Here is a 25,836-nt window from a genome sequence, read left to right as displayed (position 1 = left end):
CCTTGCAACTGCCTCTGGAGTCCTCTGGGATAACATATCCCGGAAAGACTCCTTCTTCAGTCGGACGGCTTCCCTGACCACCGGTGTCCACCACCTGTTCATGGGTTACCGCCCCTTGAGGCACCTAAGACCCTAAGACCACAGCTCCTCGCCGCAGCTTCAGCAATGGAAACTTTGAACATTGTCCACTCGGGTTCAATGCCCCCAGCCTCCACAGGGATGCACGAAAAGGTCTGCCGGAGGTGTGAGTTGAAAGTCTGTCGGACAGGGGCCTCCTCCAGACGTTCCCAATTTACCCGCACTACCCGTTTGGGCTTACCAGGTCTGTCCAGAGTCTTCCCCCACCCCCTGACCCAACGCACCACCAGATGGTGATCGGTTGACAGCTCCGCCCCTCTCTTCACCCGATTGTCCAAAACATACGGCCTCAGATCAGATGAAACGATTATAAAATCGATCACTGACCTTTGGCCTAGGGTGCTCTGGTACCAAATACACTTATGAGCATCCCTATGTTCGAACATGGTGTTCGTTATAGACAATCCATGACTAGCACAGAAGTCCAACAACAAACAACCACTCTGGTTTAGATCAGGGAGGCCATTCCTCCCAATCACGCCTCTCCATGTGTCTCCATCATTGCCCATGTGCGCGTTGAAGTCCTCCAGCAGAACTATGGAGTCCCCCACTGGAGCCCCATGCAGGACTCTACTCAAGGTCTCCAAGAAGGCCAAATACTCCGAGTTTTCCCCCCCACAACCCGCAGGCGTAGGGAGGCGACCCTCTCGTCCACCGGGGTAAACTCCAACGTAGCTGCACTCAGCTGGGGACTTGTGAGTATCCCCACACCCGCCCGGCGCCTCACACCCTGGGTAACTCCGGAGAAGAAAAGAGTCCAACCCTTATCCAGGAGTATGGTTCCAGAACCGAGACTGTGCGTAGAGGTAAGCCCCACCAGATCTAACCGGTAGTGCTCCACCTCCCGCACAACTTCCGGCTCCTTCCCCCACAGAGAGGTGGCAATTAAGATGATGAGAGATCTAATTGCGCTGTGTCGAAAGGGAGGCTTCATCTTGGAAAAATGGATCAGCAACAGTCGCTTTGTTTTGCAAGCCATCGCAAAAGTGCTAAAGACCTAAAGGAGTTGGATCTGGATCAGGACAAGCTTCCAGTAGAAAGAGATCTGGGTGGTGTGTCGAGACCGACTCGATCAGGTTTAAAATGAAGATAAAAAAACGGACTCTATGAGTATGTTGTCAGTGAACAGCTCAGTGTACGATCCTCTGGGTTTCCTGGCACCTGTCACTGTGGTTGCCAAAACGATGCAGCAAGAGCTATGTCGGAGACGTTGTGGATGGGATGATGCTTTACCACAGGACATATTACACCAATGGGAAAGGTGGTTGAAAGACTTGGATCTGCTGGCTGCATTCCATGTGGACAGCCAGTGGACTTTGGAGAGGTCAGACATGCCCAACTACATCACTTTGCAGACGCCAGTGAAGTTGGCTACGGAACTGTAACATACTGTACATGCGGATGTTAAATCAGGAAAACAACATTCAGGTCACTTTTCTGCTCGGTAAGCCAGGGTGACACCACTAAAAACCGTAACTATTCCCCGACTGGAGTTGACAGCGGCTGTCCTTGCGGTCAGAGTGGACTCAATGCTAAAGGCATAGTTGAAATTCCAGTTGGATGATTCTGTATTTTGGACATACAAGCACTTCAGTGTTCTAGAAAGGACATTTTCATGCTGCACGGTAAACCAAATAAACATATTATTCGCAACATCGTCAGACGAATGTAGCGTTCAAGAATAGTCTGACGAGGTTGTGTTGCAGAATAATAATATGTTTATTTGGTTTAATGTGCAGCATGAAAATTCTTTCAGTTTTCAGCGTTAAATCCATAAACAATAAGACAACGTTTGAACAAAGGGTTTGGTGCCAAGGCGTCCAGCATCACAGCGTTCGGTGTCACAGCGATAGCGGTCAGAAACCATTTGCCCTTTCCGGGCCAAACACCTGCCGGCAACAATTTGGTGCTAACCAGCATGTTAACATTAGCGCATCAGCAAGGTCACTCTGGGTTAAACCACCTCAGTAGTTACGGTATCAGGCCGAGCTCTTTAACAATGAGGCTGTTACATGTTTAACTTTTTTTTTTGTCTACCCTTCCCCCCTCCAACCACCCACCTACACCCAAACACTCACACACACACACACACACACACTCACACACACACACACACATACACAATGAGCCATATGTGGCCATATATCATTGAGGTAATGATACAGCTACTGCTACTAATACCTACTTGGTACTGGTAGTATTAGCATTGGGATGTGCACCAAGTATCAGACATACTTAAAATTTCTTGAGAAATTTTGTAGTTTGTAATATCATAAATTATTTACCTCTTATTTTTCCCAGGATCCCTCCCACAGAGCTGGGTTCAGTTTTCACCTCACATCGGTCTGCAAACAAACAATATTCAACAATATTAATCTAAATGTTGACCAAATTATAAGAGTACAAAAGACATATTTGTGATGTGCAAACAAGTCTCACATTAATGACTGAATATATTACCTTTTTTGATTTCATCAACCCCAATTAGGGTTTTAGAGCTACTTTTACCACAATCTTATCAACATTGACCTTAACCTGAGATTCTCTCAGCCTATGAATAGGGCATCAGAACATTGTTCTTGACTGAAATGTGCTTGACCAGAAGGTCATATATCTGCAACACCAGGCTCAATCTAAATACTAGAGCATTTGGCACACTGTAATTTTGCAGAAAAGCTAATGGAGTGGTCTGAAAAAAACAGTATTTTTTCACCACCACGTTGACATAAACTCCAAATTGTTTCACAGGCTTTTACAATCATTCTCACAACACTGAAGGAAGACAGTTCCAATCCCCACATCACACACATTACCAGCAAGAGCAAATAGCGAGCTAAAATCTGGAGCTTTCAGTCATGGGGTGCTTTGATCAGAACTACAGCCTCCTGACATACTTCAGACCAGATCTTCTTGGACAGTGGTGCTGTAATAGCATCAAAGTTGTGAATCAATCAATATCAGATGATAAGGGAACATGAAAGTCAACACAGTCCCACAGCCATCATCATTCACACTTTTTCCGACAGCTAACACTCCAACGGGCTTAGCTGGACCACACTTGTCATCCAAATTAGAAAACTCTGATCTATTTTCTAAATCAAGAGCTTCCACCAGTGGTAGTGGCTTGGACATATTTTTTTCAAAGCCAACTTCTGGCTCTGCAATAGCAGTTAACTACTCCTTTTTGAGTCTTTTAAAGTGCACAGAGGTCATATGCTCTGGAAACGCTTCCAGATGGTTCTCTAGACAAGAATAAAGTAATTTGTACGTACTGTCGATAAATTCAGTTACCACTGGAGTATGTCAAATCTCAAATACCACTTCACATTAAAAACTTCAATAGTAAACTACATTTGGAACAGATAAAAAATGTGTGATTCATTTGCAATTAATTGAGAGTTAACTATGGACACTCATGCCAATAATCGCAATTAGATTTTTTAATGGATTGACAGCCCTAATTTTAAACTAAACCAAAATACTTCAGGGATTAGGGTTTATTATTCATTTTCCATCACAGTCTCAACAAAAGATGTGCTCTTTGCAGCTTGCCACTCTAGGCGTCTGCCTTTAAACAAGCTTCACCAGCCTGAGTTAGACAAATTAAGTGGGTTACTGTCTTTTTAGTACAAAATGCACCCACTTAATTTGTCTAACTCAGACTGCAGAAGCCTCATATTATATTCAGCTGAACTTTAGAATGCCTTTTTGCACAGAACAAGGACTGTGCATCTCTACATTAAAACCGGATGGGATCTCTTTTGCGGCCGGTATGAGAAGGAGTAACATTACAGTAATCAATACCACTTTTAATGAACATATGGGCATGTGAGTATTCCATTAAGATAGACTTGAAAACAAAACCTTTAAACCTTGTCAAAAGGAGGTGTTTGACCTAAATTCAGTTACTTTCTATTTTTGGTGTTCTTCTATATCAAAACCCTTTGGGTCCTGTTATATACACTGCCCACGGCCTTACTGTTTTTCCTCCAGCAGATAAAGACTCCAATGGAGATGACCACCAGCAGAGGAATGAGCAGCAGTGTAGTGATAATGGCTGGGAGTACACCCCACTCTTTGTTTGGCTTTGCTGCACTCTTCTTCTCCTCGTCTTTCTCTTCTTGTGGTTGAGGCTGTTGAGCCACAGTTTGCTTCTCTTGGATGGCTGCTGTCTTCGACATGTTGTGCTCCGGCCTCACCTTAGTTTGGACAAATGTCTCCATTTCTACAAAGAAACAAATGTTGTGATTAACAAGTTTTACACTCCATGATTTCTTCTTTTTTTCAACACATAAGCAACCACAGGTGTGCCCAAACCGAGAGAATAACTCATTGGGTGTGCCATTTTCATAACCACTACATGATTTATTTTGTTCACTGCGGATAAAAAGCAAAGCTTTTGACATCTGACTTTCATGATTACACTGGGGTGACAGAAATAAGCAACGGATGTTATCTTTAAAAATATAGTGATGTTTGTCAAACAACCTGCTGTGTTAAAGATTTGTGGATTGCTGTCAGCCCCAGTGTCTTTTTTATTTCTACCACTAGGCTACTACCAAAGTCAGAACATTTCACAAGCAACACATGCTGACCCTGTCGAGTTGACTAATCTGTGGATCTGAATCTTTCTGCCACTTGGTTGATGACTTTGCCCGCTTCCCAGTTGATGCTGTGATTGGTTTTCGTCTGTTCTGAGCATCAACAACAGGGTGCAACCTCAGCAGCAGCAAGTACTTTTATTATCATGATGAATATAAAAACTAAAAAACTCAACAATTCTCACCTTCAAGCTCTTGAACCTCAATTCCAGCTTTCTTGACAGAGCGATGTAACTCTGAAAAATAAAGTTGAAACAAATAATGGCATTTTTAAATCCAGATACAGATTAATTACGGGTAGAGTTCATCTACAAAGCCCAAAAAAAAGACTTGATTAATAAAATTATATAATTTTTATATATATATATATATATATATTAGGGTTGTCAAAATGTACGTGAAAATAACAAGTTAATGCAAAGCCGCGGCGAACTGAAGTGCATCTCCGGTCTGATCTACAAGGACTGCTTGAGGTGTTCCTAGAGAACATGATCTGTGACGGCTTCACCTACACCGAGCATGCCAAGAGGAGGACGGTGACCGGCAATAATGTGGTGTACGCTCTGAAAAGGCAGGGCCCTGTATGGCTTCAGAGGTTAAACCTGATCCTGGATCATAAATAAAAGGCTCTTTTAATATCCACACACTCAATCTAAAGAGACACTTCCTATTCTGAGTAACAGCCATTATTACTTACATTTTTAACTAAAAATGATTCAAGAGTCCACAAAAAAGATAAAAACTCAGAAATGAATAACGAAAAGGGTCTTTTAAAGAGCAAGTTCAGTTTCAAAGCCCTTCCAGATGGTTCTCTCGACATGATTACAGTTATTTGCATGTACTGTCGACATGAATTGAGTTACCACCACAGTATGTTGAGTCTCAAATATCATCTGAGCATTAAAACCTTAAAAATATGCCTTTAAAAATACATTTACAAACATAAAAAATGTGCGATTAATTGCGAGTTAACTATGGACAATCAGTCGATTTAAATCGATTGACAGCCCTAAGTATGTGTGTGTGTGTGTGTGTGTATATATATATATATATATATATATATATATGGAGATGAATTCTGCACATGATTTCATAGTTTAGATTCAATATAGTCTTAATGAAGCTGAGCTTACTCTCAGTGGTGAACTTGAAGACTGATTTACTGTCTGCATCCCCAACAAAGACGCTGCCATCACTGGTTTCAACTATGTCGTGAGGCATTTTAAACTCCTGCAAATAAAGAAAAGTACAGCTCAATAAGAAAGTGTAGGCAACAAAAATGATTCATCAACATCCCAAAAATACAATGGTCTGATTACAGTAGATGTCTGGTTCAGAAGGTAGGCATTAAGTCTCCAGACTGGAGGTAAACTTGCAAACCTCAGCTTGGGTTTGGCTAGGTCATAGTTCACCTCTAATTCATACAGTATTGCAGTGCCAGTTCAAAACGTGCCTGTTTGGAATGTAAGATAAGATGGAAATAATTGTCCCAAAGGAAATTTTTCATGGACAAACAATATCTGCTGTTTAAAGAATTCAACACAACATAGACAGACATAAAGTACACAGACACAGACTGTTGCATCACTCTGCATGAACATGCTCATGTTGCATGCAGAGACTGCCACTAGCCAACAAAATTGCACACTGCCTGTTGCGCAACACATGATATGTGCAGTAAGGGTAAGCCGCCTTATCAACATAAAATCCTGGTAAAAGAAAAGTAAAAATGTACATGTGTGTTTAAGATAAATAAAAGCAGCATTTCAGGGGTTAGGCCGTCTTTCCATTCAGGGCTTTGATGGACAGGGGGACAAATGAGTTTTCAAAGCGGTTGAGTCTGCACCAGGGGACCCTGAAGCGTCTGCCTTAAGGGAGAAGCTCGTACTCATTGTGGAGGACATGGGTGGGGTCTGAAATTATCTTCTGGGCCTGCCTGAGGATAGTATTGTTAAAGACACTCCCTCCTGGAGTGTGGAATGCTGTCTGACTCCATGATTTTCATGGCTCTTTCTGTTCAGCTGAACACGGTTTCCGAACCAGGCTGTGATGCCGTAACAGAGGATGCTCTCAACTATGGCATGGTAGAAGAGGAGCAACACTTTCTGGTTGACACCGAAGACCCTAAGCCTACGAAGAAAGTTTAGCCGCTGTACCCTAGTGCAGACATTTTCTACCTGAACACTCCATGTCAGTTTGTTGTCCATGTGTATGCCCAAGTATTTGTAAGAGTTGATCCGGGTTATGGTGTAGTCATGGATAACCACTGGTGAGTGGTCTCCGATGGATTTGGGGTCAAATACCATCTCCTCTGTTTACTTGACATTGAGGATGAGGAAATGTTTGTCGCACCACTGGACAAAATTCTGGATCTCAGTTTTATACATAGCTGTATCTGATATGTCATGAGACCCAGGATGGCTGTAAACATTATCGTATGTAATTGTCAGTAGTGCTGCATGTACATTCATTAGTGTACAGGGTGAATAGGACTGGTGAACTGACACACCTCTGAGGGGCGCAAGTACTGACGGTCAAGGTTTCAGACAGGGTCCTGTTCACCCTGACCTGCTGGGTACGGTTGGTGAGGAATGAGTGGTACCATGGAGATGAAGGGGTTGACATTCATCACCTGAAGTGTATTAAGGAGAATACACTTCAGGTGATGAATATCAACTAGGGTTGCACAATATTGACAAAATGTGATATTGCGATATTGACTATGAATATCAATATTAATTTTGATATTTTTAAACATATGTAAAATTACAAAAGTTATGGGAAAACGCATCAAAATAGATTCATAACAAATTAAACAAGTTTTCTTACAACACAAGGTTTATTTCAACTGACAGTCATATTGGACTGGTACATGAATAAATAATTAACGACCATGTCTACAGAACAGGACATGTTTTACTGGTTGTAAAGTATAAAATAAATAAATAAAAAGAACACGACACAATTTTCATTCGCTTCTCTGATTCGTTCCGTTTTGTTGTCTCTATCTATTTCTTCACTTACATTGTCACTCTGTCGGCATTTTTTATTCATGCAGATAACAAAATGCGCAAAAATGCGCCTGATACAGACTGAATGAATGAATGAGGAAATGAAAGAGCGCTGTGTCAGATGGAGGAGACTGAGAGAAACTCAAGGTTTCTTGAAGAAAACCTGCTCCCGACCAAGTTAGGTTCACAGACTCAGTTACCATAGTAACTGACTCTGAGGTTAAGTTACCTCTCTTTCTGAAACGGGCTGGAGTTACCCCTCTCTCTCAGGTTTGATTAACCTCCCTTTCTGAAACGGAAAACCCAGAGTTTCCCTCATCTCAGGCTTAACAAACTCAGAGTTTTCACTACACCTGCTTTCTGAAACGGACCCCAGGTAACTTGAGACCTTTAGTATGTGTTGACAGTGTCATTCCTTCCACCCCCTCTTGCTCAGCAGCCACAAACAATATTGCTTTATTTATGCTGCAAAACGACCGCTCCATTAACAACAAAGCACTTCTTATTAGTCCCTCCAGGATTTTGCGGCCTTTTTTTGAGATTGTTGCGGCCCAAAATGCCTGATTTTGCGGGAGCTTTTGTAAAAAATTGCAATAAAAGTTGTAATGTCTTTTGTATTTTTGTTGCAATTAAGTTGCGAGTGACAGTGAAAATTGCAAAAAAGTTGCGATTTTTTTGTTATTGGTATAATTCTTTAAAAATAAAAAGGAAACTTATTTTGGGGAGAAAAAAACTACTCTGGGCTGAGTTTTCCTAGTAACCTTACCAAAAAGGCTCAGGATGCTGCAAATGTTGGTATAACATGAAAATGGTGGATTTAAGACAAAAATAATTTATTGAATGAATCAAATTTGAACATCTGTCAGTGGCTTGTTGATCTTTACATTGTTAGTTAATTTCCTATCCTGGCCTGGGACACACATTTAATATGGTTTGATAAAGTACTTATTGGACTTTAACTCATCATTGCATTACACGTCTCGTCTACATATCAGAAACAAGGAAATGAATTTGGCGACGTACGTGTGTTACGTCAAACCGTTCTCACTCCTACTTGGTCACATACTGACGCAAAGTTTGGCACGTGGGACTGCTGTGATTGGTTGAAGTCACAGGAAACTCCTGTTATTGGTCAAATTTGCGGTAAAGTTGCGGTGATTGGTCAAAATTGTTGTTTTGACCAATTGTTGCGATCACGACATCGCGAATTCCTGGAGGGTCTTATTCATGATATCATTACAGAAAAAAAAACAGACTTTCTCTGCTTAACTGAAACCTGGCAAGAGGATTACATGACACTAAACCGAGCCACCCCACCTGTTGACATCCAGAAGCCTCGCTCCAAGGGCCGTGGTGATGTCACCTCTCTGGAATGCCTTGCATTCAGTCTAACTGGGTCGGCTCCACTTGAGATTGTCCTTATATACTGTCCCCCTAAAGCCTCCACCACCTTCATATCTGAGCTATCTGAGCTACTCACCTCTGTCTGCTCCAGGTCTCCTTCCACACTCCTCCTTGGTGACTTTAATATGGACTCCACCAGCTGCACACTAGCCACCGAACTTCTCACACAGCATGTCCAAGGTTCCACCCACACCAAAGATCACACATTGGACCTTGTGTGCTCCACTACGTGTATGAGGTTCCACTGAGTTATAACGGCAGTTGTCGGGGCAAGTTTTAAACGTGTTTTTAGCCTCTAAACATGTTTGGAATGTCATTACAAGTGCCTACCCATGTGCAGTAATTCCTTCCGAGGGAACACAGCGAGTCTGACTGCAGTAGATGTGACAGAAAGGCATAAAAGTTGTGTTAATCCATACCTCTGTTTAGTTCCTGTTTTCCAGTGAAGCCCACAATAGTCGATTGTCGAACTCATACAATCCAATATTCCAAAACGTATTTTTTCCACAAAAAAAGATTTGCCGTGTTTATGTCCATAGTAATGCCAGCAAGGCTGTAACCTGACACCACAGCTCAGCCAGCAGCAGTTCAGTTCAACGCGCATAGGTAACTATAGCAACAGTGGAAAGTCACAGACTGTCAGCTGAGAGAGAAAGACAGAGCTTTGGGATAATAACGAGATTATGTCAGTGTTTTTAGAATATCAACTCAGATGGATAGTTCATCCCAATCCGATGTGGAACACACAGAGGAGTTTTTGGAGTTTGATGGTCGGGGTTATCTTTTCGAACTAGACGACACAAGATCTTGTCGAGAGAAGGGCACAAACAGAGGAGCAGGCAGAGGCTTCTGCTTCAAGGACATGACGTGCGGGGACATGATGGTGCTCCTGTGGATACTGTATCGCAATGACCACTGAGGACGAAAGCCTGTGCTGTAAGGAATGGGATCTCATACAGCCTGGTCTGGATGGGTCCCCAGATAACGGACATGGTTTCGCCCATACAGAGAGGTTTCCCCATCTAATCTATAAGGATGTTCTGGAAGCGTTTTTTTTGTCCCGAAAGTAAATTGGAAGAAGCACCCTAAACCAGACGGATCAGATGGCCAGTTGTCTAATGAGTGAGTACAACAGGCTTTCGTGACTTTGTCCTTGCTTAGGTACATTTGCTTTTTGTTGTAAATAGATGCGCCACTATGTTAGTGAAAAAACCAAAGCTTCCCCCCGCACCCAGCCAATGCAGACTTGTGGCCTACCGGGTGATTCTAGAGTGGGTTCTGAGAGGAGAGCGCCTTGGCCGTGGCACCGCACTGGAAGTTACACGGGATTCAAAGAGACAGAGGACATTTTCTGAGTCTAATAATATGATTTCTAGTAATACTTCGTATTGTCTTTACTAGGAATTTAAAAAAAACAATTGCCTTTTGTACAAGTAAAGTTGAATAAGTAAATTGTTAGAATATGCATCTTGCACACTACTTTTCACTATTACTTTTTGCACTTTACATCCCACTCCATGTGTACTACTTAATATTATGTCTTATTTTTATATTTGTATTTTTGTATATTATGTTGATATGTTCCTATATGTATATTGTTGTCTCTATTGTACAGTGTTACTAATACTTGTCTATTTGTTGAATGAGTTAACAACTACCAAAGTCAAATTCCTTGTATATGTAAGTATACTTGGCCAATAAATCTGATTCTGATTCTGATTGTACAGTTCTGTAATATATTGCAAACACCTGTCTGTGGTATTGGCATTACTAAAAACAAGCAAAGCAATTACACAGTTATATTAGGAAATAGTAAGAATATGTATATTGTACAAGTAAAGTTGAATAAATAAATTGTAAGAATAAGTAAATTGTACAGTTATGTAATATATTGCTAACACCTGCTGTTATCAGTGGTTTTATAATATAAAACAATAGCCTACACATTCCATTTGTGCTTTTGTAATCTCTCTCACGTAAAGTTCGCAAGGGAGTTTGCACATGAAGCTGAAGTGCAACCAGCCACAACTGTAAAATCTCCTGGTTGTGGAGGGGTAGACGGTGAAAGCTCAAGCACAAATATCTCTTCATTTGGTTGCCGCAATTTGGAAAGGCACAAAATCAAACCATTTTCTCATATTCCTCCTGATCTAACTCCAAGCTCCGTCTCTCTCTCTCAGCTGACAGTCTGTGACTTTCCACCATTGCTATAGTTACCTATAGGCATGCTCAATAGCTCTTCATCTTTTGAACTGCTGCTGCTGGCTGAGCTTTTGGTGTCAGGTTACAGCCTTGCTGGCATTACTATGGACATAACCACGGCAAATCGTTTATTTTGTGGAAAAAATACGTTTTGGAATATTGGATCGTATGAGTTCGACAATTGTGGGCTTCACTTGAAAACAGGAAATAAACAGAGGTATGGATTAACACAACTTTTATGCCTTTCTGTCACATCTACTGCAGTCAGACTCACTGTGTTCCCTCGGAAGGAATCACTGCATATGGGTAGGCACTTGTAATGACATTTCGAACATGTTAAGAGGCTGAAAACACGTTTAAAACTTGCCCCGACAACTGCCGTTGTAGCTCAGTGGAACCTCATACACGTAGCTGCAGCTTCTCCGTGTTGCCTGCAGTGATTCAGGTCAGGGTTTTTTCAATAGAAAGTACACGCATATTAATAGCGATCAAGATTAACGTCAAAATTGGCCGGAATTCTCCTTTAAGTACTCCTTCTCACCTACAAATCCCTCCATGCCCTGGCCCCACAGTACCTCTCCGACCTCCTCCATCCACACAACCCACCCCGAAACCTGCGGTCCTCAGACGCTGACCTGCTCTCCATTCCCCACACCAGACTCTATACCTTCGAAGACAGAGCCTTTGGTGTTGCAGCCCCATCCCTCTGAAGTTTGCATTTGTTCAGGGGGCTCACTGAACTCCTTAGTGGCTGTAGTTGTTGATCATTTTGTAGACAGTGCTACGGCTTCACTACAGACGACTTTAGACTCTGTTGCTCCTCTCAAAAAGAAGATGATGAAGCAAATGAAACTAGCACTACTCTCAAACTCGCAAATTAAAACAAACCTCGCGAAAACTTGAAAGTAAATGGCGTTCCACCAATATAGAAGAATCTCGTTTAGACTGGCTAGACAGTCTGAAAACATATAAGAAGGCCCTCAGAAATGCCACATCAGCCTATTACTCAACACTAATAGAAGAAAATAAGAACAACCCAAGGTTTCTTTTCAGCACTGTAGCCAGGCTGACAGAGAGTCACAGCTCTATTGAGCTAATTAACGGTTCACCTTTAAACGCAGGACTGCTGGAAAGAACGACAAAACCTGACATATACTTAGACTGCTTTTATCCTATAGACCTTCAACAGTTAACGTTAAAGGTCTCTTCAGCTAAGCCATCTACCTGTCTCTTAGACCCCATCCCAACTAGGCTACTTAAAGAAGCGTTACCCTTGGTTAACACTTCATTACTAGATATGATCAATATGTCTATATTAACAGGTTATGTGCCGCAGTCAAAGTAGCTATGATAAAACCTTTTCTGAAAAAACCCACCCTTGATCCTGAGGTCTTAGCCAACTATAGACCTATATCGAATCTTCCCTTTCTCTCCAAGATCCTTGAGAAGGTAGTCGCTAATCAGTTATGTGACTTTCTACATAGCAATAGTTTATTTGAGGATTTTCAGTCAGGATTTAGAATGCATCATAGCACAGAGACGGCACTGATGAAAATTACTAACAACCTTCTAACTGCTTCAGACAAAGGACTTGTCTCTGCACTTGTCCTACTAGATCTTAGTGCTGCATTCAACACTATTGACCATACCATCCTGTTACAGAGACTGGAACATTTCGTTGTCAATATTATTAGGAAAACAATTAACTTTCACTGTTATGACACCCAATTATACCTAGCAATCAAGCCAGACGAAACCAGTCAGTTAGCTAAACTTCAAGCATGCGTTAAATATATAAAATCCTGGATGACCTACAGTTTTCTGATGTTAAACTCAGACAAAACCGAGGTTATTGTGCTGGGCCCTAAACACCTCCGAACCTCATTATCTAAAGATATAGCTACTTTGGATGGCATTGCCCTGGCCTCCAGCACTACTGTCAGAAATCTAAGAGTTATTTTTGATCAGGATATATCCTTTAACGCCCACTTAAACAAACCTCAACAACAGCCTTTTTTCAACTGCGTAACATTGCCAAAATTAGGCACATCCTGTTTCCTGACCTACAAAGCTCTAAATGGTCAAGCACCAAAATTTCTTGAAGACCTCATAGTACCTTATTGTCCGACTAGAGCACTGCGCTCCCAGAATGCAGAGTTACTTGTGGTTCCTAGAGTCTCTTAAAGTAGAATGGGAGCCAGAGCCTTTAGCTATCAGGCTCCTCTCCTGTGGAACCAGCTCCCAGTCTGGGTTCGGGGGGCAGACACCGTGACCACATTTAAGAGTAAACTTAAAACTCTCAGATCAGTGTTAATGGGAACTTCTATATTTACTTTGAATTCAATTCACAACGTGGCATATGTAATAAGACTGTACAGATGTCGTACATTTTTATTTGTTGTATTTAACACACACACACACACACACCGGTATAGGCTATTTTAACACTACAAATATTTGTATGAAAAGAACTAGGCTATACAAATATATAGGCCTAGTATATCATATAGCCTACACACAAACACTATCTATCTATTGTTGATGCGTAGATCGGCTCATCCGAATCCGCATGTAGGCTTAAAATCATCCACCCTGAATTAAATATTTTCTCTGATACAGAGACCCATGGACATTAACTGCCCCTCTATAGTCCCTGTAGGCTACGCTGCTTTTTAAATGATTTATTGTAAGTATGAGTGTTTTCTATAATTTACCTAAAATGATAGAGGCTGTTTGTAAACGTTTCCATGCGTGCAGTAATGTCACTGCAGCTAATATCGTCGGGCATTTTAGCAACAAAAAAAGAAACAGTACTAGAAATAATCCTTATAAAGTTAAGCTACTATGTTTATATTTTAGAAAACGTTAATATTTTCCTCGTTAATGTATTATTTCGCCCACCCGCTATTAATCAGAATGTTAATTTATATGATCCGACGGCCCGATCAGTGGATTTTCCTCTCTCTCTCCATCACGCCTCTCTGTTTACATGCCACGGGTAAAAAGACTTCTGCAGAGGATTCATCAGTGTTTTCTCGATTATAGCTCCTCCGGGGAGCCTCCTTGCTCCTCGAGCAAAATGTCCTTCAAAATGATTGAGAATGATTTGGTGGTTTTGGTGTAAAACTTTTGGAAATATGCCAAAATATGAGGGCGCAGTGACAACAAAAATGTCTGAGTATAATATGTGCTGTTCACAAAACTTGCCAAATGCTTTAACAAACTTAATGTAAATATCTGATATAATTTCCTTATCCACCAGAATAATCCATTCAGAACTTAATTTGCAAGTGAATATTTAAGCTTTCTACTATATTAATTCTAGAATCTTGAATAGACTTCTGCTGTATTTATAACTTAGGCTGTGAAAACAATGAAAATGCAGTTCAGCTCTATACTCTCTATACTCACTATGAGATACAGTTTGTAGTCAAATAATTTCAATAACTGTAATTGTATCTATAACAATGTCCCTGGCTCAATTCTGCATTGTGAATGGATGAGCAGGATACACAGCTGCATAGAATCAATCAATCATAACTGGCAACTCTAAATTGCCCCTAGATGTGAATGTATAGGTATTCTGGTGGGCACCTGGGCTAAGAAGCGTACAATTTAATTGCAACTTCCCAGGTTCACTTCTAGCTGAGGACCTTTGTTGCATGTCACAATCTACAAATAATTCGAATGAGTAGGGGCTCATAAGTTTCTATCTTTAATGATACAAAGCCTTCACCAATGTTTCAGTATAGTATACATAGAAATGAGTGTGTCTATGTGTGTGAATGAGAATCTATGTATGTGTGTGTGTATGTGAGTGATTACCTTTTTCTCTGGGTTGAAGGTATCCAATATGTCCATGGTTGAATAATCTATTACAAAACCTCTTAGTGGAGCTGAGCGATATGGAGATTCCCCATTTACTGCAAAAATCAAGCCATCTTTATGCGTGCACGCACACACACACACACACACACACACACACACACACACACACACACACACACACACACACAGTCAGGGAATCCTTGAATCATTTATTAAAAGCATATACTAGCATTTTTAGCTAATACATCCTGACTTTTACCCTTTACATATGTTACACCTCCAGTTTGTAACACACACTTTCTGTTTGTGTCTGAGCCCAGGCCAAGATAACCCCAATGACTTAATTTTGACATCCCATGAAAGACATTGTACTAACCATGAAAGTAAATTGATTTCCCTTTTAAATTTTATTAGGACTGAAGTGGGATTGAAAAGGAAAATAATAGGAATGCACCAATTGCAAATATCTCAGCCGATTCCGATGAGTAGAATTTCCATTTGGCTGATGTCGATTCCAATGCCAATGTTTGTTTTCTTTTGCGCCAGGTAAACAAATAAATCTCATTATAGAAAAAATATGAAACCATTTTCATCACACTAACTGTCCCCACCATTAGCGAGTCTGAAGGCACCATGGAGGCCCGTCATAGCAGACATGCTTCGTTGTTTGTTTACATAACTTACTAACAGGGAAGGCAAAATGTTGTCACACCGGTGATTTCATTGAAGCAGGAGGATTTTATGTTGTTTCTCCGTCATGTCGGACTCCGGCAGTGGCCGTGGTGTTTGGAATAGTCAAGTTGCAGGCTACCGGTAAGCTAACACTACCCTGTGTCTTTAGCTGCATGCTACCAGCCGGTAAGCTACGCTGTTCGCTGAGATTTCACTTTTTTCGAATCCTGTGGTTAACATGGGTTGAGTCGCTCTGTCGGTTTGTGCTTTCTTGGCCTCCAGGTCACCTCTCCGTTTTTAGCTTTCAGGTTATTGTTAAAATAACGAAAATTCTTTTTTTAAGCTGGGTAGGCTACTGTTGTATGAGTCAGACCAATTAACACAAGGCAGCGCAAAATAAGTAAACATCGGCTACTGCCATCGCCGCATGCCCCCTTATTTGCCGAGCCAATCAGCAAATTTTGATGTCCAGCCGATGCATGTCGATTTTGCTTGTAGGAATATAAACACAACTTTGACAAAGTTCTATAATCACAGTTTGGCATTAGAACTGAGTAACAGGAAAATAAAGCGAGGGACAAGGGGATGACATGATCGATGTCCCTAGCCAGGTCAGTCAGTACTCACCTCCAGCAGGGCTGTAGGTTAGGGCAAACACCTCCCCTCCAAACTCCTCTTTCTTTATTTCCTTGACAAATTCTCCAGTTTTGGCTATGAAGCACTGGATACGTCCGTTCTCCCTGTCAGCCACACAAACTTCCTGTCTGTCAGGAAGAAACACCAGGCTGTGGGGGATCCGGAACGGTATGTGCCTTCTGTCTGACGAGCCTTTAGTCAGAAAAATAAGGCAAGATGGCTGAATATGTGGAAATGGTGTCCACTGGTGCATTGGTGTTGGTGGTGTGTAAACCTACTGAATGATAGCGTTATTAAAAAAGTTCCTCTATAAAGAAAACAACAATGTTAGCAGCCAAATAACACCTTATAAAAGTCATATTGTCTTTTCCAATGATTGTTTTTAGTTACAGTACCTTGGGCTTTTTGGGCTGTGGTTAGTGTGTGTGTGTTTGTGAGAGAGAGAGAGAGAGAGAGTTTTTCCATACACGTGCTCCTTGGATTGGCTCGCCGCGTTAGCCCAGCATGGCAGGGATTTGCATTTCCATCACAACAGGGCCACCCACTTGGTGGTGAGTCTTCAGTGCTGGTGAGTCGGTGACATAGCGATTTATAAAAAAAAATAGCCTACAGTTTATGGACATAGTATGCATGGAAAAAAAAAATTCAGCAGATATAGTTTAGTTACAAGAAGATTGAGCTAGTAATGCAGTTTTATGTTTCTATGTGTGGTATTATTCGTTTGGGAAACGATTTGAAACAAAAGCATGATGCAGCCAGTGCAGAGGTCAGTAACACTAAAGTGAAGCACACCCTCTTGTGTAATATTGCTTAGTAAAATAAGATACATAGATAGATATCTAAAAGTACAAACAGGGAAAGAAACTTTAAACCACAGAGATTCAGTGGTAGATACAAAAGTACTGGCACTTAAGACACCGTCAAGTGGGTGGCCCTGTTGTAAAGAAAATGCAAATCCCTGTTGTGCTGGGCTGATGCGGCGAGCCAAGTTGAGCAGAACTGAGCCAAGCCAAGCCAGCACATGTGTATGGAAAGACCCTACGAGAAGGTCCGTCTCGGACGCGGCTCGTAGCCCTGATACTAATAATGGAAATGCAAACCAGCACGGCATGGTTTGGCTCAGCCAATAGAAAAACCCCAAGCCAGAGAGAGAGAGAGGTGTGTGTTGTTTGATTCTGGGGGGTGACAGGGAACAGTTTCTAATTGTTTATTTATATTACGTTATACATGTTTTTGTAAAATTAAAATAAATGCCATTGTCACTTTAATTTTATTGTATAGCCTGGTCGTATTTAATTGATGGAGTTTATGTATTACATTAATTCATTTTCAAATCCTACACAGGGGTGTTTAAAATGTATACAGAAAGAGGAAAAACTGGACATAAGAGAGTGAAATAACATTTGTAACATAACATGCTCTCCACATGCAGAATGCTTGTCATTTTCATTGGTTAGCTTACTGGAAATGAAACTGAATGTTTGTATAATAAAAACTATAAAAAAGGGGCCTTTATCTAACAAGACCTGCTTTAAAAAAATTCAAGAGTGTTTGTGCGTGTGTAGAGTCAGATTCCTACCTGCACCCCACTCAGACAGGTATTTGCCATCAGCAGAGAATTTCAGTATTCTGGCATTGCAGTAGCCATCAGACACAAATATGTTTCCAGTCTCAGTATCTACAGCCACATCAGTAGGCTGGCAGAAGTGGTTGTTGTCACTTCCTGGTATGAAAGCCTCTCCCAGTGCCAGCAACATTCTGTCTCTGCCGTCACTGCTCACTTTTAACACCTGATGAGTGTGCAGAAGGGTGTAATGGTAAATTACTGACTTGTTTTATTGCTTAATCTCTCACAGTGTTCACCTTGTATATACAGTAAATGTTTAAAATGTCATGATGTGCTGACCCTGAACTTCTAAGTGTTACATTTCTTCTGATAGCCAGCTACAGAACTGGTTCAAACTGTCTCTCTCCCTGCCTGTTGCTTCTTGGCCTTGGAGAGAGCTGATGAGGGATAATAATTCATCCCCTCCCTTCAAGAAGGTTAATAAGCGAGTGATTCTTTTGAGTCTTTATTCATTCCCTCAGACTCTCCTGATTTTCTAAACCTTCTTTGCGCAAAGAATAAAGACTTAAAAGACTTTGTTGACTGAAGCTTTATTTCAGAACTCACGTATGTATAGAATTTCCACCACAAGGGCCACTCTTCATTGGTCCTAAATCATTATGTATTCATAGATTTGATCTGTGTATTGGATCATTTACAAATAATTTACAAATAAAGTGAAAATGACTAGTTAAACCATTAACAGATAATTTTTTGTTGACGAAATATACTTTTAGATGTCACATATTGACCAGAGTTTTCACTCAAATAAACTTCCCAAAATATTACTCACACTTGAATTCATTCACATGATGTAACTGCTATGCTATACGTACTATATATGCTACACTGTAAATATGTTTTGTTTTTAAAAAGCATTGGTTACTTGTGATTTAATATTCTTAAGAAAGCTGCACATTTCATGTTCAATAAAACTCATAAGTAATCAATAACTGGCTGCGGAAGTGGATTTTATAGAGCTAGTTATTAAACGAGAATACTACCTGCAGCTTACCTGATGAAGAGCCACATCAGTGACCCAGTAATTATTCTTCTTGTCAGTAGTTATTCCATGGGGCAAATAAAACCTGCAACGTCAAAGATATGAATCACTGCAAGACTAGAGATGCACCGATCAATTGGCTGGTGACCAGAATCTGCAGATTTTCTGCTTTCAGATATAGCTGATTCTGTGCCGGTCAAATTTACATATTGGTGGTTCGCGTCGCGGGCACAGCGGCACAGACAGTATTGTCATAGTCACACAGGTGACTTTCTTGCTAGATTGAGCGACTTTTTAGATCCTATAAGCAACTTTATTTCTAAAAAGTGACTAGTGAAAATTTAGCAAATTCTTATTCAGACCATCAGGAAAAATTGAGAAATATATTTGAATATATTACAATCCATTCCTATGCATGCTGCTCAGAAATCGCAGTGACTGGCTCTTCTGCCACAGAGCGTGGTCTCTCCCTCTCAGTAGGTGTGGGGCAGGCAGGAGGGCACTGCTCGCCGCAGGACTGGGACTTAATATTCTCTCTATAATAGGCCTACATACACAGTATAGAATTAGGGGTATTGCTATATAGATCCGGTTTTCTTTTGCGAAAGTAAAACGTGTTATATAAAGTATAACTCATTTTCAATTGGACTTTATTTGTACAAAAAAGCTCTGTCCACTAGCATGTAGCACTTTTTTTTTTACTTTGTTTGAGATGAGACTGAGAGAAGGTCCTGTAACCTGGTGAAGTTTTGGAGAAAATATAAAAGTTATCTTAAAGGTGCTCTAAATGATATCATGCGTTTTTTAAGCTACAACATTTTTTGTCACATACAGCAAACATCTCCTCACTATCCGCAGCTGCCTGTCCCCTGAACACGCTGTAAAAATAAACGCGGTCTCTGTAGGCGGCCCAGGCTCCACAAATGCCAACAAAAACAAACTGTGCCAACCTGCACCACGAAACATAACAAACAGTCTTCCAGCGTTCCAGCCAATAACCGACAAGAAGGGTTTGGGGGTTGGGGGGGGGGTTAGCGCGCGGAAGCACGGAAGGGAGGGAGAGAGGAAGGGATGAGGAGAAGGGAGGGGTGAGCTAGCCTCGTTTTGTTTGAAAATACTTCGAACGTCAACAAAAAGTGTCGTCACCCAACATCGCTTAGAGCACCTATAAGTGACTATATGTAACTTTTAAATGTTTCTGAAACTGTGTATTTTTTCATCTGATGATCACAAATGACCTGTAACAGCAAACGAGACTAACAGTGCAGTGTTACCTCTAGAATTGTTTTCAGCAGCGGGGGTCAAAAAGTGACGTTACCTGAAAACAGCGTGTAGTTTCTTTTTAGCATCTCACATCACACTTTCAGTCACTATGACCACTACTACGGTCAGAAACGCCAAAATATGAACAATAACATTGCTGTCAACGGGCTTATCTGCTAATGTTAGCTACCGACCGTTACCTTGAAACCATCCAGCAAATAGACGGTACCCTAGGGTGTTGTTACCTGAAACTGGTGATTTAACGTCACCGCTCATTTTACACACAGTTTAACAAAACAAAACGCTGAGTGAACATTACTAGCTACGTTTTTCATGTTGGTTTTGAGCGGTATGCACCCCCACTAACCTGGAAAACGGTTTTAAAACAGTAACGTTAAAACAGTAACGTTAATACAGCGTGTCGGAGGAATACAGCGTCTCCTGCAGCGGGGAGTCAAAGGCAGAGGGACCGCAGCGTCCGCTAACGTTAGCTTCTTGTCTCATCTGGGGTCTGATAAACAGTAAATTCATCAAATTCAGTGTCCACAATGCTATTTTCCAATAAACTGTAGCTGTCATATTTCACAGGACCCGCGTGAGTGCGTATTTCATGTCACGGCTTTCGTTGCTGTTTGTTACTTTGCCTAAGATTGAGTGACAAGTGTACTCGCCCTGTTGTTTATTTGGTAGCCATGACTTTGCGAGTGATGACGTCCTGTGACTGTTCCAGTTGCTCACCCTAAAGGGGATAGAGAGGGGATGACACTTCGCTTGAGTTCAGTAGAGCAGACAGCTCTGCAGAGTCACGTAATTACGACTTTATGACTTTTCATAAACAGCTGAAGGAGCGGCGGTGCACCGCTGCTACATGTACATAGCGGAAACCCTGTTGTGTGTCTGCCCTATTTCTTCTTTTTTTTAAAGATTTTCTTTTAGGGCATTTTCGGCCTTTATTTTTGATAGGACAGCTGAAGACATGAAAGGGGAGAGAGGGGGGGAATGACATGCAGCAAAGGGCCGCAGGTCGGAGTCGGCCCGCTGCGTCGAGGAGTAAACCTCTATATATGGGCGCCCACTCTACTAACAGAGCTATCTGGCCGCCTGTGTATGCCCTATTTCTGATACTGTGGCGGCAGAAATTTTGCCATGTTCAGAACAAAGACATCTTAAATTAAAGCACAATATAACTTACATGTCTCTGCCAGAAGCCTTCAAGATGTTGCCTTTGGCAGGGTCCACAACCAAAATCGTGGACTGCTGAATTGGACCTATGGATCTCTGCTGATATCTAGCCTGGCTGTTAAAAGAGCTGAAAAAACAAACATTTTGTTTGTAGTTCCACACAAAAAGAGAAAGAGAGAGAGTGTAGTGATTTTTCCATACTACATTTTTAGTTAGTTCACTAACAATGTTTCCCACAGGTTGAGAATTTACTTGTGTTGGTGGGTAGCGCAGGATGCACGGCGTGTGATGACTGGGTTCAGTAGGCTAATAAACTAGTCAAACATTTTTACGGTTTATGAACTATTTATTGAAAATGACTACATAACATGATAATTTAGATGAAATAACTATTAAGATATGAGATATGACTGTGATCCATACAGAAAATTACGTTATAAATCTCAACACTGTGCTCACGGCATTAACTCCTGTTAAATCACATTAAACTAAGACTATCCAAAGTTAATTCTTGTTTATTTTGTTTGTTCATAGATCATTGTTTGGCCCCTGCCGCCGTTGCTGCATGACAAAGAGGCACTGGAGAGAGTGCAACTGGCCTGCAGCTGCTGTACCTTGTGTTGGGTGTTTCGTTGGCATCTCCGCGAGACGCCCCCACCCTCTCCCCCTGCAATGCATGTGAAGCACTGTCACACACAAGCACTGTGTCCACTCATGAGACCTATACTCGGCGTGATGTTGTTAGTAAGCACATCTCCCTTGGTATAGCGGCTTTGAGTAACATATCTAACCCCGCTCTGGCGCCGCTGCTTCCGTGTGTAGTCCTGGAACGGCACGAGCAAACTGCCGTCCTACTGAGCGGTGTAAAGCCTGGTTGCATTCGTCTCCGACAGGGATCAACACAAACTTTCACTGGCTCTACTCAGAGTGAAGGGGGTTTACACATGTCTATTTTCCCTCACAGATAAGAGGGATTAGTCACGTCTACTAACACAGCGTTATGGCGAGTAGCGGAGCAACGGTGGGTCAACTGATTGGATGGACAGGAAACTGAGACTGGGATACTCTCTCCAGTTCTGCAGCATACTCCTCCGTTGTGTTCAGGGACCTTATCACCAGCCTGGCCATTTCTGTGTCTGCCAGTTCTGCAGCATTCCTCCTCAGTCTATGGGCGTCAGGGAGGTGAATCTACCCTCCCAGGACATTTCCTCTCAGAAGGGGAGGGGACGGTGATGATGTTGTCATGGACCCCTCTCTCTCTCTCTCTCTCTCTCTCTCTCTCTCTCTCTCTCTCTCTGTGTCTGACCAAAGTAAAACAAAGAAACACGTGAATTTTGTTGTTTTCCTTGCCGGCCAATCTTCCATTTATGGAAGGTTTAACACCAGAGAGGGCCGAGAGGGGATATCACAGCTTATTAGCTGCCGCTCCGCAGCTGCCCGCTCGTCCCCTGACACAGTTTACGAGAAGCACAGACCCACGGAGTGGGTGAACAGGACGCTGAGACTGGGCTAGTCTCTCTCAGGAGGAGGTGGATTTCCTCTCGGGGGAGATCCAGGACCTGCTACAGATGAAGGCAGTGTCTGTCATCCCCATGCACGACAGATAGAAAGGGTCCTATATTTCAGACCGATCAGAGCGATACTGGGGGTCTTCACAACCCCTGTTAAAGGGGACCCCAAGTGACCTCATACATCGCGGTGTTCACGGACCCCTGCCAGACAAGTGAAGCAGATTTGGACTTTCGAAAGGCGGAAGTGGATTTGTTCACCAATAGGGGGAACACCCACTGCCCGCTGTGGTTCTCCCTAACACCACGGGACAGTCACACGTTGCACACGCAAACAACAAGGCCATGAAGGCTGCTTTACACTTTTCCGCCCTGATGGCCCCGGGTCATCATACAGCACCATGGTACGCAGAAATGACTCAAATTCTTGGGACTTGTCTCAGGAGGCGGGTGCGATAGGCGCTTAGGGATGTAACGATACACTAAAACCACGTTTCGATACGATTCACGATTTTAAGTTCATGATACAATTTTCTCACGATTTTTTTTTTTACAGAATGACATGACTGAAATATATCCCTTTATTAATATAAACTGTGCAAAACAGCAGATGTGTCCTCTTATTAAATGTGCAATTGAAATAGTATTTTATCTTGAACTAAAAATTTATAAAAAATTAAAGATATTCTTGTTTATTGCTAAGGCCATACGGTTACATTTAAATTACTTAAAATGTAATAACGATAACTTATAACAACTGTCATTTGCTGTTAAATCACAAAATGTAGAAACACTAGATGGCAGAAGGGTATTTTACAACAACAATAAATCTAACACAAGCTTACGGAGCCAGACCCAAACGCAACACTCCTTGTTGTTTATTCGACATCCTGAAAGCGCAGCGTGTCTCCTCTGTGTCTTTAGCTGCAGACTGTTGTACGTCCCGGTGCTGCAATCCATTCCAGTTAAATACAGTCACAATTTACACCGTTTAGCTGTCAGCATTTAACTGGTTTAAGCCAGCTAACGTTACTCGCTGATGGTAGGCTAACTTTACCTGCTGTATGTTAACTAGCGTCACACACAAGGCTGTTGCATCGCGATTCATTTCTTATCTCAACCGTTTGTAAACTTTACACATTTAAATCGATTTTTAACCGATTACCAATGCATCGTTACATCCCTAATAGGCACGCTACCCACTCTGGGCCAACCTCTCCAGGCCTGGCTCCTGAGAGGGACAGGCTGAGGAGGGCTGGACTGTCTGTACAGGTTGTGCAGACTATCCAGGCAGCGAGAGCAGGACCCACCACTGCCTGTTACAAGTGGCTGGGGCTCCAACGGTGGTGCATGTAGAAGAGGCTAGATCCTTTGTCTTGTGCTGTTGGCTCTATTTCTCTTTTTTGCAGTGCTTGATGGATAGAGGGCTGTCTCATGCCGCTATAAAAGTGCATGCAGCTGCCATCTGTTCCTGCCACGAGGGTTTAAGCTACAGACCAGACTTTGGCCACCCTCTTGTAAGGCAGTTTTTGCAGGGGGTTGGGAGACGACGCCCAGTTGTCCGTGTCTTCGCCCAGCAATGGGAACTGCCATTGGTGCTTGAGGCTTTGGTGAGGGATCCCTTCAAGCCTCTGGAGCGTTCCTCTCCCAAAGCGCCGTCGCTCAGGACAGCCTTTCTGCTTGCAATGGCTTCGGCTAAGAGAGTGAATGAACTGACCGCCCTGTCGGTATACACCGGTTGCTTGTTGCTCAGTGGTGGCCGCAGCGCGGCTACTCTCACACCGAATCCTCCTTTTTCCCCAGAACTTAAGGAGCTTGTTTACATTGAGGGTTATTCAGTTGGATGCTTTTTGTCGTCCACCTCATGCGGGGGTCAGAGAGGCAAATTGCATCTGCTCTATCCGGTTTGTGCATTGACATGTTTTGTGGAATGCCCAGCCCCAATCAAAAGCAAGTAAGTTTGTGTGCTTCTGGGATGGTGTGGTCGGTAAAGCCTTATCCAAGAAGTGCCTTGCAGGTTGGCTATTTGAGTGCATCTCCACAGCCTACAGGTAGGCTGAAAGAGACCCTCCCGCTGTGGTTCATGTGCAGTCCACAAGTGTCGTGGCCATTTTCGGTGGTCTGTGGGCTTTTCAGAGTCTGTGCTCGCTGGATCGACACGGGACTGGGGAAAAGGGATTGGTGTGTGCCAGTTGTGTCACATCTGGCCCCCCTCTGGGCGTGATACACCTACATGCTCCCCTGCTCCTTGATGACTTGGAGGATGTGGTGTGCGGGGTGCCCTTGCTTGTACTTTGACCCTTGCAAAGTTTCAGTGAGTGAACGCGTACTTGGGATTGAAAAGGATAACACATAGAGTCCAGTAGAGGACTTCGTCTGTGCTTATAGAACTAGGGTTATGAGAGCATAACGTTCCTTCGTTTTTCTCTTAACTAACACTTTGGTTGTTTTTTATTTTGGTTATATGATTAAAAAAAGCCTAATAATACCAGCTGCAAATGGCAGCACAGTGGCAGAGACAATATGGAAATAAATTATGAGAGACACTTTCAATCTGCATGGAGTAGCCCTTTTCCATTTCAACAATAAGATCCTATTATTGAAGTCATTTTTGTCCATATGCCCTGGCAAGATCACCAGCCATTATCTGTAAAAATATTTAGATACATTGGCCCTTTATGGACAACAAGCCTAAAAACGAAATGTGGGCTGTAGTTCAAACCAGATCTGTGCTGTCTGTCGGTGATGGATTGTATTTCATCTGATAGACAACTGAAAGATG

At 42.2% G+C, this 25,836-nt stretch overlaps 1 protein-coding gene across 2 annotated transcripts in view; it reads right to left on the bottom strand.

The window, feature by feature from the left end:
- pam (peptidylglycine alpha-amidating monooxygenase) overlaps positions 1-25,836 on the bottom strand; it is an 83,646-nt gene that overhangs the window by 8,714 nt on the left and 49,096 nt on the right. For both annotated transcript variants that reach the window (XM_078271816.1, XM_078271817.1), the window contains exons 10-18: positions 21,557-21,673; positions 19,114-19,186; positions 18,072-18,282; positions 16,484-16,684; positions 15,182-15,297; positions 5,873-5,969; positions 4,925-4,975; positions 4,118-4,363; positions 2,424-2,483 (exon numbers count right to left, since the gene is read on the bottom strand). In XM_078271816.1, coding sequence (XP_078127942.1) covers positions 2,424-2,483; positions 4,118-4,363; positions 4,925-4,975; positions 5,873-5,969; positions 15,182-15,297; positions 16,484-16,684; positions 18,072-18,282; positions 19,114-19,186; positions 21,557-21,673 — 1,172 coding nt within the window. The remainder of the gene's footprint in view (positions 1-2,423; positions 2,484-4,117; positions 4,364-4,924; positions 4,976-5,872; positions 5,970-15,181; positions 15,298-16,483; positions 16,685-18,071; positions 18,283-19,113; positions 19,187-21,556; positions 21,674-25,836) is intronic.

This window comes from Sander vitreus, chromosome 16 (genome assembly GCF_031162955.1).
Source record: "Sander vitreus isolate 19-12246 chromosome 16, sanVit1, whole genome shotgun sequence".
Classification (NCBI taxonomy): domain Eukaryota; kingdom Metazoa; phylum Chordata; class Actinopteri; order Perciformes; family Percidae; genus Sander; species Sander vitreus.
The sequence above is the reverse complement of the archived record's forward strand: the minus strand, read 5'-3'. Positions and strand labels throughout refer to the sequence as shown.